The 16,857-nt window shown below is 41.8% G+C and overlaps 1 protein-coding gene across 3 annotated transcripts in view; it reads right to left on the bottom strand.

Moving 5' to 3' along the window:
• LOC109882373 (plasma membrane calcium-transporting ATPase 3) overlaps positions 1-16,857 on the bottom strand; it is a 220,816-nt gene that overhangs the window by 184,103 nt on the left and 19,856 nt on the right. For all 3 annotated transcript variants that reach the window (XR_004205175.1, XM_031803547.1, XM_031803548.1), the window contains exons 3-6: positions 12,561-12,673; positions 11,881-11,965; positions 5,407-5,664; positions 1,799-1,924 (exon numbers count right to left, since the gene is read on the bottom strand). Coding sequence is in view for 2 of the 3 variants with exons in the window: in XM_031803547.1 (XP_031659407.1) it covers positions 1,799-1,924; positions 5,407-5,664; positions 11,881-11,965; positions 12,561-12,673 (582 nt within the window). In the remaining variant the exon portion in view is untranslated. The remainder of the gene's footprint in view (positions 1-1,798; positions 1,925-5,406; positions 5,665-11,880; positions 11,966-12,560; positions 12,674-16,857) is intronic.

The following is a 16,857-nucleotide window of genomic DNA, read 5'->3' as shown; positions in this document are numbered from 1 at the left end:
TACTGACCCTGTATATAGTCTCCTTCCCCCTATACATATCTACCTCCAGTATCCCTGTACATTGTTAATATGGTACTAACCCTGTATATTGTCTCCTTCCCCCTATACATATCTACCTCCAGTATCCCTGTACATTGTTAACGTGGTATTGACCATGTATATAGTCTCCTTCCCCCTATACATATCTACCTCCAGTATCCCTGTACATTGTTAATGTGGTATTGACCCTGTATATAGTCTCCTTCCCCCTATACATATCTACCTCCAGTATCCCTGTACATTGTTAATATGGTACTGACCCTGTATATAGTCACCTTCCCCCTATACATATCTACCTCCAGTATCCCTGTCCCCTATATATATCTACCTCCAGTATCCCTGTCCCCTATATATATCTACCTCCAGTATCCCTGTCCCCTATACATATCTACCTCCATCACTCCAGTATCCCTGTACATTGTTAATATGGTACTGTCCCTGTATATAGTCTCCTTCCCCCTATACATATCTACCTCCAGTATCCCTGTACATTGTTAATATGGTACTGACCCTGTATATAGTCTCCTTCCCCCTATACATATCTACCTCCAGTATCCCTGTACATTGTTAATATGGTACTGACCCTGTATATAGTCTCCTTCCCCCTATACATATCTACCTCCAGTATCCCTGTACATATCTACCTCCATCACTCCAGTATCCCTGTACATTGTTAATATGGTATTGACCCTGTATATAGTCTCCTTCCCCCTATATATATCTACCTCCAGTTTCCCTGTACATTGTTAATATGGTACTGACCCTGTATATAGTCACCTTATCCCTATACATATCTACCTCCATCACTCCAGTATCCCTGTCCCCTATACACTCCAGTATCCCTGTCCCCTATACACTCCAGTATCCCTGTCCCCTATACACTCCAGTATCCCTGTCCCCTATACACTCCAGTATCCCTGTCCCCTATACACTCCAGTATCCCTGTACATTGTTAATATGGTACTGACCCTGTATATAGTCTCTATCCCTGTCTCCTATACATATCTACCTCCAGTATCCCTGTACATTGTTAATATGGTACTGACCCTGTATATAGTCACCTTATCCCTATACATATCTACCTCCAGTATCCCTGTACATTGTTAATATGGTACTGACCCTGTATATAGTCACCTTATCCCTATACATATCTACCTCCATCACTCCAGTATCCCTGTCTCCTATACATATCTACCTCCATCACTCCAGTATCCCTGTCTCCTATACATATCTACCTCCAGTATCCCTGTACATTGTTAATATGGTACTGACCCTGTATATAGTCTCCTTCCCCCTATACATATCTACCTCCAGTATCCCTGTACATTGTTAATATGGTACTGACCCTGTATATAGTCTCCTTCCCCCTATACATATCTACCTCCAGTATCCCTGTACATTGTTAATATGGTACTGACCCTGTATATAGTCTCCTTCCCCCTATACATATCTACCTCCATCACTCCAGTATCCCTGTACATTGTTAATATGGTATTGTATCCCTGTACATTGTTAATATGGTATTGTATCCCTGTACATTGTTAATATGGTATTGGAACTGACTTGTAAAATACATCCTGTACCTATTTACTTAATTAATTGTGTATTTCACATCTCTTATTATTATTTCTTATATGTTTCTGTTCTTCCTTGGTATTGTTAGTATTACATTGCTATTGATTACTGCATTGTTGGAGTTGGAGCTAGAAAGGCATTTCACTGTACGTGTGACAATGTTGCAATACACAGACACACCCACCAGAGAGCAGCATAGGGTCTTTGTCCACAGTCTTCCCAACGTGGTCTGATTCCCCAGTCAGAGAACTCTCATCAATCTTCAGGTCATTTCCCTGGATCAGGATACCATCCGCTGGCAACAGGTCCCCTATAGAAAGCATACAATACATAATGTTATACATATAGGTACAGATACAATATATAAAGTCTACAGTTGAAGTCAGAAGTTTACATTCACTTAGGTTGGAGTCATTGAAACTCGTTTTTCAACCACTTCACAAATGTCTTGTTAACGAACTATAGTTTTGGCAAGTCGGTTAGAACATCTACTTTGTGCATGACACAAGTCATTTTTCCAACAATTGTTTACAGACAGATTATTTCATTTACAATTCCAGTGGGTCAGAAGTTTACATACACTAAGTTGACTGTGCCTTTAAACAGCTTGGAAAATTCCAGAAAATGGTACAAAAGTATCTATATCCATAGTACAATGAGTCCTTTATCGACATAACCTGGAAGGTCTCAGCAAGGAAGAAGCCACTGCTTCAAAACCGCTATAAAAAGCCAGACTGAGGTTTGCAACTGCACATGGGGACAAAGATGGTACTTTTTGGAGAAATGTCCTAATGTTCTGATGAAACAAAAATAGATATGTTTGGCCATAATGACCATCGTTCTGTTTGGAGGAAAAAGGGGGAGTCTTGCAAGCCGAAGAATACCATCCCAACTGTGAAGCAGCATCATGTTGTGGTGGTGCTTTGCTGCAGGAGGGACTGGTGCACTTCACAAAATAGATGGCATCATGAGGGGGGGAGAAATTATGTGGATATATTGAAGCAACATCTCAAGACATCAGTTAAAGCTTGGTTGTAAATGGGTCCTCCAAATGGACAATGACCCAAAGCATACTTCCAAAGTTGTGGAAAATGGCTTAAGGACAACATAGTCAAGGTATTGGAGTGGCCATCACAAAGCCCTGACCTCATCCTATTGAACATTTGAGGGCAGAACTGAAAATGTGTGTGTGAGCAAGGAGGCTTACCAACATGACTCATTTACACCAGCTCTGTCAGGAGGAATGGGCCAACATTCACCCTACTTATTGTGGGAAGCTTGTGGAAGGCTACCTGAAACGTTTGACCCAAGTTAAACAATTTAAAGGCAATGCTACCAAATACTAATTGAGTGTATGTAAACTTCTGACCCACTGGGAATGTGATGAAAGTAATAAAAGTTGAAATAAATCATTCTCTCTACTATTATTCTGACATTTCACATTCTTAAAATAAAGTGGTGATCCTAACTGACCTAAGACGGAATTGTTGATAGGATTAATTGTCAGGAATTGTGAAAAACTGAGTTTAAATATATTTTACCTACAGTATTATCTCAACTGCAAAAAAAAGAAACGTCCCTTTTCCAGGACCCTGTTTTTCTAAGATAATTTGTATAATTCCAAATAACAGATCTTCATGGTAAAGGGTTTAAACACTGTTTCCTTGTTCAATGAACCATAAACAGTTAATGAACATGAACCTGTGGAACGGTCGTTAAGACACTAACAGCTTATAGACGGTTGGCAATTTAGGTCACAGTTATGAAAACCTTGGACACTAAAGAGGCCTTTCTAATGACTCTGAAAAACACAACAACAACAAAAAGATGCCCAGGGTCCCTGCTCATCTGTGTGAACATGCCTTAGGCATGCTGCAAGGAGGCATGAGGACTGCAAATGTGGCCAGGGCAATAAATAGCTATGTCTGTACTGTGAGACGCCTAAGACAGCGCTACAGGGAGACAGGACGGACAGCTGATCGTCTTCTCAGTATCAGACCACATGTAACAACACCTGCACAGGATCGATACATCAGAACATCACACCTGCGGGACAGGTACAGGAAGGCAACAACTACTGCCTGAGTTATATCAGGAATGCACAATCGCTCCATCAGTGGTCAGACTGTCTGCAATAGGCTGGACTGAGGGCTTGTAGGCTTGTTGTAAGGCAGGTCCACACCAGACATCACCGGCAACAGCGTTGCCTATGGGCACAAACCCACCGTTGCTGGACCAGACAGGACTGGCAAAAAGTGCTCTTCACTGAAGTGTCGCGGTTTTGTCTCACCAGGGGTGATGGTTGGATTTGTGTTTATTGTCGAAGGAATGAGTGTTACACCGAGGCCTGTACTCTGGAGCGTGGAGGGTCTGTCATGGTCTGGGGTGGTATGTCACAGCATCATCGGATTGAGCTTGTTGTCATTGCAGGCAATCTCAACAACGCTGTGCGTTACAGGGAAGACTCCTCCTCCCTCATGTGGTACCCTTCCTGCAGGCTCATCCTGACATGACCCTCCAGCATGACAATGCCACCAGCCACACTGCTCGTTCTGTGCATGATTTCCTGCAAGACAGGAATGTCAGTGTTCTGCCATGGCCAGTGAAGAGCCCAGATCTCAATCCCATTGAGCACGTCTGGGACCTGTTGGATCAGAGGGTGAAGGCTAGGGCCATTCCCCCCAGAAATGTCCGGGAACTTCCAGGTGCCTTGGTGGAAGAGTGGGGTAACACCTCACAGCAAGAACTGGCAAATCTGGTGCAGTCCATGAGGAGGAGATGCACTGCAATACTTAATGCAGCTGGTGGCCACACCAGATACTGACTGTTACTTTTGAATTTGACCCCCCCTTTGTTCAGGGACACATTATTCCATGTCTGTTAGTCACATGTCTGTAGAACTTGTTCAGTTTATGTCTCAGTTGTTGAATCTTATGTTATGTTCATACATATATTTACATATTACGTTTGCTGAAAATAAACGCAGTTCACTGTGAGAGGACTTTTCTTTTTTTGCTGAGTTTACCTTCAGATCATTGTCCTGGTTACCTACAGTGTTATCTACCTTCAGATCATTGTCCTGGTTACCTACAGTGTTATCTACCTTCAGATCATTGTCCTGGTTACCTACAGTGTTATCTACCTTCAGATCATTGTCCTGGTTACCTACAGTGTTATCTACCTTCAGATCATTGTCCTGGTTACCTACAGTGTTATCTACCTTCAGATCATTGTCCTGGTTACCTACAGTGTTATCTACCTTCAGATCATTGTCCTGGTTACACTGGCTTAAAAGGCCATACTGGGGAAAATGCCATTTTATCTCAGTCCTTTTTTAGTCAGGTCGGTAAATAAATAGCAATTACGGTCCCATTCTGATTTGCTTCTAACAGTACCAAAAATTAGGACAGGACATGGTAGAAATAGTTTTAGTTACTTAGTTCTGTGGTCCTGGAATTCTCTCCTGAACATTTAAAAATGTGATAATCTAGTTTGTTGGTGGAGTTTAAACACTTGATTGATGTAAATATCATAGAAGAGTATAATTGTCTTTAGGCCAGCTGTTTTTCAGTCAAGACTTTGTGTTTTTAACGTCAAATGTTTTCGTTGTACTGTATGTGTGTTTATAGTTGTGTTTAATGTTGTGTTAATGTATGTACGTTGTTTTGTCTGAAACGTTGTTCCCCCTGCTGCTATTGGATCAGTTCTCGCTTGGAAAAGAGATGTTATCTCAATGACGAAAACCTGTATAAATAAAGGTCAAATAAAACAAAAATGGTCCTGGTTACCTACCGTATTTGACCTGAGCCATGTCCCCCACCACCATGTCAGCTACAGGTATCTGGATCACGTTTCCTTTCCGCACGACGGCGAAGCGCTGCTCCTGTTCTATCCTGCTCTGTAGTCCACGGAACTGTTTCTCTTTAGACCAATCATTGAAGGCCGTCACCAGGACCACACAGACGACGGACAGCAAGATGGCGGCACCCTCAATCCACCCGGCTTCAGCCTCGCCCTCATCCTCTGCCCCTCCCGACACGTTACCACATGCTGGGGAGAAACACACTGTTATCCATCTACAGTGAAATTATTCAGACCCCTTGACTTTTTCCACATTTTGTTACGTTAGAGCCTAATTCGAAAATGACAAAGCAAAAACTGTTTTTTAGAAATGTTTGCAAATGTATTAAAGATATAAAAACAGAAACACCTTATTTACATCAGTATTCAGACCCGTTGCTATGAGACTCGAAATTGGGTTCAGGTGCATCCTGTTTCCATTGATCATCCTTGAGATGTTTCTACAACTTGATTGGAGTCCACCTGTGGTAAATTCAATTGATTGGACATGATTTGGAAAGCCACACACCTGTCTATATAAGGTCCCACAATAGAGTGGCCAGACGAAAGCCACTCCTCATTAAAAGGCACATGACAGCCCGCTTGGAGTTTGCCAAAAGACACCAAAGACTCTCAGACCCTGAGAAACTAGATTCTCTGCTCTGATAAAACAAAATTGAACTCTTTGGCCTGAATGCCAAGCGTCACGTCTGGAGGAAACCTGGCACCATCCCTACGGTGAATCCTGGTGGTGGCAGCATCATGCTGTGGGGATGTTTTTCAGCGGCAGTGACTGGGAGACTAGTCAGGATTGAGGAAAAGATGAACGGAGCAAAGTACAGAGAGATCATTGATGAAGGAACTCAGACTGGGGCGAATGTTCACCTTCCAACAGGACAGCAACCCTAAGCACACAGCCAAATCAACGCAGGAGGGGCTTCGGGAAAAGTCTCTGAATGTCCTTGAGTGGCCCAGCCAGATCCCGGACTTGAACCTGATCAAACATCTCTGGAAAGACCTGAAAATAGCTGTGCAGCAATGCTCCCCATCCAACCTGACAGAACTTGAGAGGATCTGCAGAGAAGAATGGGAGAAAATACAGGTGTGCCAAGCTTGTAGCATCATACCCAAGAAAACTCGAGGCTGTAGCATCATACCCAAGAAAACTCGAGGCTGTAGCATCATACCCAAGAAAACTTTAGGCTGTAGCATCATACCCAAGAAGACTCGAGGCTGTAGCATCATACCCAAGAAGACTCGAGGCTGTAGCATAATACCCAAGAAGACTTGAGGCTGTAGCATCATACCCAAGAAGACTCGAGGCTGTAGCGTCATACCCAAGAAGACTCGAGGCTGTAGCGTCATACCCAAGAAGACTCGAGGCTGTAGCGTCATACCCAAGAAGACTCGAGTCTGGAGTGTCATACCCAAGAAGACTCGAGGCTGTAGCATCATACCCAAGAAGACTCGAGGCTGTAGCATCATACCCAAGAAGACTCGAGGCTGTAGCATCATACCCAAGAAGACTCGAGGCTGTAGCATCATACCCAAGAAGACTCGAGGCTGTAGCGTCATACCCAAGAAGACTCGAGGCTGTAGCGTCATACCCAAGAAGACTCGAGGCTGTAGCATCATACCCAAGAAGACTCGAGGCTGTAGCATCATACCCAAGAAGACTCGAGGCTGTAGCGTCATACCCAAGAAGACTCGAGGCTGTAGCATCATACCCAAGAAGACTCGAGGCTGTAGCGTCATACCCAAGAAGACTCGAGGCTGTAGCATCATACCCAAGAAGACTCGAGGCTGTAGCATCATACCCAAGAAGACTCGAGGCTGTAGCATCATACCCAAGAAGACTCGAGGCTGTAGCATCATACCCAAGAAGACTCGAGGCTGTAGCATCATACCCAAGAAGACTCGAGGCTGTAGCATCATACCCAAGAAGACTCGAGGCTGTAGCATCATACCCAAGAAGACTCGAGGCTGTAGCATCATACCCAAGAAGACTCGAGGCTGTAGCATCATACCCAAGAAGACTCGAGGCTGTAGCATCATACCCAAGAAGACTCGAGGCTGTAGCATCATACCCAAGAAGACTCGAGGCTGTAGCATCATACCCAAGAAGACTCGAGGCTGTAGCATCATACCCAAGAAGACTCGAGGCTGTAGCATCATACCCAAGAAGACTCGAGGCTGTAGCGTCATACCCAAGAAGACTTGAGGCTGTAGCATCATACCCAAGAAGACTCGAGGCTGTAGCATCATACCCAAGAAGACTCGAGGCTGTAGCGTCATACCCAAGAAGACTTGAGGCTGTAGCATCATACCCAAGAAGACTCGAGGCTGTAGCATCATACCCAAGAAGACTCGAGGCTGTAGCATCATACCCAAGAAGACTCGAGGCTGTAGCGTCATACCCAAGAAGACTTGAGGCTGTAGCATCATACCCAAGAAGACTCGAGGCTGTAGCATCATACCCAAGAAGACTCGAGGCTGTAGCATCATACCCAAGAAGACTCGAGGCTGTAGCGTCATACCCAAGAAGACTCGAGGCTGTAGCATCATACCCAAGAAGACTCGAGGCTGTAGCGTCATACCCAAGAAGACTCGAGGCTGTAGCATCATACCCAAGAAGACTCGAGGCTGTAGCATCATACCCAAGAAGACTCGAGGCTGTAGCGTCATACCCAAGAAGACTCGAGGCTGTAGCATCATACCCAAGAAGACTCGAGGCTGTAGCATCATACCCAAGAAGACTCGAGGCTGTAATTGCTGCCAAAAAACTGTTTTTTGCTTTGTTATTATTGGGTACTGTGTGGAGATTTTAGTTTAAGGTTGTAATGTAACAAAATGTGGAAGAAGTCAATGGGTCTGAATCCTTTCTGAAGGCGCTGTATCTAGCCAGCTGTCTATCAACCCTCCCCTATGTATTTTATTTGCACCGTCTAGCTAAAATGTTTCATTTGGCTCTTTACTCCAGCATTTCGGATTTGAGATCAAATGTTTTATATGAAGCAAGAGCTCAGATCATCCTTTATTTGAGGGTATTTTCCTTCATATCCGTTTGACCATTTAGAAATGAAAGCACTTTTATGTGTCTAATCCCCCCATTTGAAGGTGCCATGAAGATGTAGGATCTTGTTGTAGGACATCTTTCCTGCAATGCAGTAAATTAAAAACGTTTATTTGAGATGCAAAAAAGGCTTCTGAAGTTTGTAACTTCCACTTTGAATTTTCAGACTTGATTTTCCCTTATGAACAAAATGTATAAACCCCTCCAAAAATGTCCATTAATTATAATCCAGATACAAATTCACGTATCCTGTTCCTGCAGAATTATTTCCCTGCCGTACCAAACATTCTCAAAGTATTTGGACAAATTCACATATAATGTATTAAAGAACATTTTTGTATTTTGGTCCCATATTCACAGCACGCAATAACTACATCAATGACTACATCAATGACTACATCAATGACTACATCAATGACTACATCAATAACTACATCAATGACTACATCAATGACTACATCAATAACTACATCAATGACTACATCAATGACTACATCAATGACTACATCAATAACTACATCAATGACTACATCAATGACTACATCAATGACTACATCAATGACTACATCAATGACTACATCAATAACTACATCAATGACTACATCAATGACTACATCAATGACTACATCAATGACTACATCAATAACTACATCAATGACTACATCAATGACTACATCAATGACTACATCAATGACTACATCAATAACTACATCAATGACTACATCAATGACTACATCAATGACTACATCAATGACTACATCAAGCTCGTGACTACAACTGTGTTGGATGCATTTTCTGATATTTTTGTTTGTGTTTCAGATTATTTTGTAGATTAATAGAAAGTCATGGTAAATAATGTTGTGTAATTTTGGAGTCACTTTTATTGTAAATAAGGGGAAAATATGTTTCTAAACACTTCTACATTAATGTGAATGTTACCATTTATTACAGATAATCATGAATAAATTGTGAATAATTATTAGTGAGAAAGTAACTGAGGCAAAAACATCATACCCTCCCCTGTTATTGTAATGGTGGGAGGTTAGCGTGTCTTGGAGGTATGATATAAAATGCTAACCTCCCCTGTTATTGTAATGGTGAGAGGTTAGCATGTCTTGGGGGTATGATATAAAATGCTAACCTCCCCTGTTATTGTAATGGTGAGAGGTTAGCGTGTCTTGGAGGTATGATATAAAATGCTAGCAATCCCTGTTATTATAATGGTGAGAGGTTAGTGTGTCTTGGAGGTATGATATAAAATGCTAACCTCCCCTGTTATTGTAATGGTGAGAGGTTAGCATGTCTTGGGGGTATGATATAAAATGCTAACCTCCCCTGTTATTGTAATGGTGAGAGGTTAGCGTGTCTTGGAGGTATGATATAAAATGCTAACCTCCCCTGTTATTGTAATGGTGAGAGGTTAGCATGTCTTGGGGGTATGATATTTGGCCCTATTATTCACGATTCATTCATGATTATCCATAATAATAGTAGCATTCACTTTAATGGCTCTATTTTAATAAACCTTTTTAAATGGTAAATCTTTGCGCTGCTGTCACATTATAGGTTTGGGGGTTTTCGTTAAATAGCCTGAAGCATTCAGTATTTGCTAAATATTTTGAACACGTTTGCAGTCCACATTGTTGTAATTGCATTGCTTCAATATGGAAATGCATTGTTAAATATAGGCTATAGCATAGGGGCCAGGCCTACTGTAAATTGCAGTCCGTGAACATGCCAAAAGTAGTCAATAAGCAACATTAAATTCAATAGGCTATTGAGAAGGCCCAAAAAGACACTGTATATGAAATTTTAATAAAAACGAAGCAACAAATTGTTTTAAATAGGCTAAATGTCCCAATACAGCTACACCATAATTGCTCCCCGTATAATACAAACAACTTAGACTATGGAGGGTTTTACACACATGCAACCTTTAAACAGGAGCTGGATAGAGATCCATTATACAGAGAAAAGGGTCATGTCCACTCACCGTTATACTGCTACAGAGAAAGCGCTCCACTCACCGTTATACTGCTGGCAAATATAATGTTTTATAAACATCATGGAACCAGCTTACAGATTCTATTTGCACTTCTCCAGAAAGAGCAGACGAAATTGAATTGCATTCAAACCATGTACGTTCTCACCATAAACCCATGGATGGTGAATCTCAACAATAACTTTGGATTTAAATCTAATGAAATGAAAAACAATCAATCAATATTTCTAAATAGGATCGGGTCAGAAGCATGATATCCTAAATCTCTTCTCTCGTTCCATGACACCCTGTGCACAGGTAGGCTTAAATGTAATTTACGTAGAACATTCACACGTCCATACAAAACACTATGCTCCTGTCAACTATATCGTTGCCTATGTGCGACGCAGATTCTCAAGGAAATCTGCCATTAATATGGCATTATATGACTGAATAGTTTGGAGCAGAGTGTTTTTAGTGATCGGACGAGGGGCGATCTTTGATAATGAGGATGGATAGCCTACTCGAACAAGCGAAATGCAAGTATGTGAATAATAAAAAAAGCACGGAAAATCTAAAACCTCAAAAAATATTTTCAAAGCACTCTCAGTACCATTTAATAGGCCTTTATCCATAGGCTATTTGGCTAATGGTCAGGATAAAAAGACGCACCAACGCGATGCTGCTAAACCAGCCTTGATAAATGGGAGAGGAGGCTATGCTTGGTTTTTAATGAAACTAAATACGAGATTCGCCTGCACAAAAGGCACATCTCTCAACGCTTCCGCTTTCAACATCCACGTCATTATCAACTCGGTTAAAACCTGCTTTTTGTGGGTCTTAAAACGTCCCATTGGCGCTGCATGAAATTATCACTTTTCTGCTTGTTTTTAGGGACACGCCTCAACTATTGCCATCCGTCACAGACATGTACATTTCCGAACCTGGCGTTAGGGCTGGAAAATGCCAGTGCGACAGTCAAACTAATGTGCGTTTGACAGTTGCGCCTCCTTTAGCGCCAGCCGAACATAGAGCCCTAACAGTGACTCCAGAAGAACACAATTAATTTTTTACCATTAATGTCTATTGGATACAACACAATCCGAACACACAACCAAAATAAACTGTAAAAGCTTGATGTAATCATTGGGTGGAATATGGGAACAAAATATGAAAAATACTGGGGGGGGACAAGATACATGAAAATACCCTCAAATAAAAGGTGACATTCTGTACTGTCGTCTCATATAAAACACATCTCAAATCCAAAAAGCTGTAGAGAGATTTAAACTTCACTGTCCAAATAAATATGGAGGGGAGTCTGTCAGCCAAGCAGTCAACCATCCACACAGACATCCATCCCAGGTCATACCCTCAGTGTCATCTCCAGGGGGTTGGTAGAAGGACAGGCCCAGGGAGATGATAGCTGCCACCTCCAGGATGATAAGAGTGACATCCTGTAAAGTAATCAATCAATCTATATATCAATATATATATATATATGTATCAATCCATCTATATATCAATATATATATGAATCAATATATATATCAATATATATATGAATCAATATATATATCAATATATATATGAATCAATTTATATATCAATATATATATGAATCAATATATATATCAATATATATATGAATCAATTTATATATCAATATATATATATATGAATCAATCTATATATCAATCTATATATATGAATCAATCTATATATCAATATATATATGAATCAATCTATATATCAATATATATATATATGAATCAATCTATATATCAATCTACATGTAACTGCCAAAAAGTGTTTTAATTGGTTTGTTGGGCCACCAAGAGCCACCAGAACAGCTTTGATGCACCTTGGAATAGATTCTACAACTCTCTTGGAGGAATGCGAAACCATTCAGGAACGACACCTGTGTGGAAGCACCTGCTTTCAGTACACTTTCTATCTAATAATGTACTCAAGTGTTTACATTATTTGACCTGTCTATATCAATATACAGTGTATATCAAAACATAAATATCAATCAATCATTCAACATACTTGAAGAGCTTCCCAGACCAGCTCCAGGAAGGTCTTGGGCTGTTTAGGAGGGATGAAGTTCTGACCGAATGACTTGCTACGACGATCCAGGTCTGCCTGGTCACCTGATAGACCTGCAACACACACGCACACATGTACAGTACCAGTCAAAAGTGAGGACACACCTACTCATTCAAGGGTTTTTCTTCAAGAGTATGCAAAGCTGTCATTAAGGCAAAGGGTGGCTACTTTGAAGAATCTGAAATAAAAAATATATTTTGATTTGTTTACCACTTTTTTTGGTTACTACATGATTTCAAAATGTGTTGTTTTATAGTTCTGATGTCTTCACTGTAGAAAATCATAAAAAATAAAAACCTTGGAGTGAGTAGGTGTGTCCAAACTTTGGACTGGTCCTATACATTTATATTTAGTTAATTTAGCAGACACTCTTATCCAACCATAGTGCCACCAGACTTCTGATAGGCTCTTATCCAACCATAGTACCACTAGACTTCTGATAGGCTCTTATCCAACCATAGTACCACTAGACTTCTGATAGGCTCTTATCCAACCATAGTACCACTAGACTTCTGATAGGCTCTTATCCAACCATAGTACCACTAGACTTCTGATAGGCTCTTATCCAACCATAGTACCACTAGACTTCTGATAGGCTCTTATCCAACCATAGTACCACTAGACTTCTGATAGGCTCTTATCCAACCATAGTACCACTAGACTTCTGATAGGCTCTTATCCAACCATAGTACCACTAGACTTCTGATAGGCTCTTATCCAACCATAGTACCACTAGACTTCTGATAGGCTCTTATCCAACCATAGTACCACTAGACTTCTGATAGGCTCTTATCCAACCATAGTACCACTAGACTTCTGATAGGCTCTTATCCAACCATAGTACCACTAGACTTCTGATAGGCTCTTATCCAACCATAGTACCACTAGACTTCTGATAGGCTCTTATCCAACCATAGTACCACTAGACTTCTGATAGGCTCTTATCCAACCATAGTACCACTAGACTTCTGATAGCCTCTTATCCAACCATAGTACCACTAGACTTCTGATAGGCTCTTATCCAACCATAGTACCACTAGACTTCTGATAGGCTCTTATCCAACCATAGTACCACTAGACTTCTGATAGGCTCTTATCCAACCATAGTACCACTAGACTTCTGATAGCCTCTTATCCAACCATAGTACCACTAGACTTCTGATAGGCTCTTATCCAACCATAGTACCACTAGACTTCTGATAGGCTCTTATCCAACCATAGTACCACTAACTTCTGATAGGCTCTTATCCAACCATAGTACCACTAGACTTCTGATAGGCTCTTATCCAACCATAGTACCACTAGACTTCTGATAGGCTCTTATCCAACCATAGTACCACTAGACTTCTGATAGGCTCTTATCCAACCATAGTACCACCAGACTTCTGATAGGCTCTTATCCAACCATAGTACCACTAGACTTCTGATAGGCTCTTATCCAACCATAGTACCACTAGACTTCTGATAGGCTCTTATCCAACCATAGTACCACTAGACTTCTGATAAGCTCTTATCCAACCATAGTACCACTAGACTTCTGATAGGCTCTTATCCAACCATAGTACCACTAGACTTCTGATAGGCTCTTATCCAACCATAGTACCACTAGACTTCTGATAGGCTCTTATCCAACCATAGTACCACTAGACTTCTGATAGGCTCTTATCCAACCATAGTACCACTAGACTTCTGATAGGCTCTTATCCAACCATAGTACCACTAGACTTCTGATAGGCTCTTATCCAACCATAGTACCACTAGACTTCTGATAGGCTCTTATCCAACCATAGTACCACTAGACTTCTGATAGGCTCTTATCCAACCATAGTACCACTAGACTTCTGATAGGCTCTTATCCAACCATAGTACCACTAGACTTCTGATAGGCTCTTATCCAACCATAGTACCACTAGACTTCTGATAGGCTCTTATCCAACCATGTTTTTTAGAAATGTTTGCAAATGTGTTAAAGATATAAAAACTGAAACACCTTATTTACATCAGTATTCAGACCCTTTGCTATGAGACTCGAAATTGGGTTCAGGTGCATCCTGTTTCCATTGATCATCCTTGATGTGGTGTTCATACAACTTGATTGGAGTTCACCTGTAGTAAATTCAATTGATTGGACATGATTTGGAAAGGCACACACCTGTTTGGAAAGGCACACACAGTTGACAGAGCGTATCAGAGCAAAAACCAAGCCATGAGGTCGAAGGAATTGTCCATAGAGGTCCAAGACGGGATTGTGTCGAGGCACAGATCTGGGGAAGGGTACCAAAACATTTCGGCAGCATTGAAGATCTCCAAGAACACAGTGGCCTCCATCATTCTTAAATGGAAGAAGTTTGACTGAGCAATCGGTGGTCACTCTGACCTTCCGGAAGGACAACCATCTCTGCAGCACTCCACCAATCAGGCCTTTATGGCAGAGTGGCCAGACAGAAACCACTCCTCAGTAAAATACACATGAAAGCTCACTTGGAGTTTGCCAAAAGGCACCTAAAGGACTCTCAGACCATGAGGAACAAGATTTTATGGTCTGATGAAACGAAGATTGAATTCTTACGACTGAATGCCAAGCGTCGCGTCTTGCACCATCCCTGCTGTGAAGCATTCTGGTGGCAGCATCATGGTGGTGGTGACAGCATCATGGTGGTGGTGACAGCATCATGGTGGTGGTGACAGCATCATGGTGGTGGTGACAGCATCATGGTGGTGCTGCAGCATCATGCTGTGGTGGTGACAGCATCATGGTGGTGGTGACAGCATCATGGTGGTGGTGACAGCATCATGCTGTGGTGGTGACAGCATCATGGTGGTGGTGACAGCATCATGGTGGTGGTGACAGCATCATGGTGGTGCTGCAGCATCATGCTGTGGTGGTGACAGCATCATGGTGGTGGTGACAGCATCATGCTGTGGTGGTGGCAGCATCATGGTGGTGGTGACAGCATCATGCTGTGGTGGTGACAGCATCATGGTGGTGCTGCAGCATCATGCTGTGGTGGTGACAGCATCATGGTGGTGGTGACAGCATCATGCTGTGGTGGTGGCAGCATCATGGTGGTGGTGACAGCATCATGCTGTGGTGGTGACAGCATCATGGTGGTGCTGCAGCATCATGCTGTGGGGATGTTTTTCAGCAGCAGGGACTGGGAGACTAGTCAGGATCCAGGGAAATATGAACAGAGCAAAGTGCAGAGAGATCCTTAATGAAAACCTGCCCCAGAGCGCTCAGGACCTCACACTGGGGCGAAGGTTCACCTTCCATCAGGACAATGACCTTAAGCACACAGCCAAGACAACACAGGAGTGGCTTCGGGACAAGTCTCCGAATGTCCTTCAGTGGCCCAGCCAGAACCCGGACTTGAATCCGATCTAACATCGCTGGCGGGACCTGAAAATAGCTGTGCAGCGACGCTCCCCATCCAACGAGAAACTCGCCAAATACAGGTGTGCCAAGCTTGTAGAGTCAAACCTAAGAAGACTCGATTCTGTAATCTCTACCAAAGGTGCTTCAACAAAGTACTGAGTAAAGGGCCTGAATGTTTAAGTAAATGTAATATTTCATTTTTTCATTTTTAATACATTTGCAAAAATGTCCCAACAAAAAGTTTTCCTTTGTCATTATAAGGTTTTGTGTGTAGATGGATGAGGGGAAACTGTGTCATGCATTTTAGAATAAGGCTGTAACGTTACAACATGTGGACAAAGTCAAGAGGTCTGAATACTTTCCGAATGACTGTAAATATCTGTTCCCATAGCCCAACTCTGGATGTAAAATAGGTGTAATGAATACTTTCTGAATGACTGTAAATATCTGTTCCCATAGCCCAACTCTGGATGTAAAATAGGTGTAATGAATACTTTCTGAATGACTGTAAATATCTGTTCCCATAGCCCAACTCTGGATGTAAAATAGGTGTAATGAATACTTTCTGAATGACTGTAAATATCTGTTCCCATAGCCCAACTCTGGATGTAAAATAGGTGTAATGAAACTACCATAATCACATAATCACAGAGAAGGAGTTGAACAACAATTTGTTGAGTGATCATTACTTTGTAAATATTCTCTTCCTCTCTTCTTCCCTCTCTTCTTACCCCATTTATTTCTGCCTCTCTTCCTCACACCCTCTTTTTACCTTCCTCCCTCTACTGCACTCCCCCTTTTTTGTTTCTCCCTTTTTCTCTCAATCTCCCCTTGATATGTCCTTGACAATGCGGCAAGCTA

Source organism: Oncorhynchus kisutch, linkage group LG24, assembly GCF_002021735.2.
Source record: "Oncorhynchus kisutch isolate 150728-3 linkage group LG24, Okis_V2, whole genome shotgun sequence".
NCBI classification, from domain to species: Eukaryota; Metazoa; Chordata; class Actinopteri; order Salmoniformes; family Salmonidae; genus Oncorhynchus; species Oncorhynchus kisutch.
Note: the sequence above shows the minus strand (reverse complement) of the source record. Positions and strands in the feature narration are given on the sequence as shown.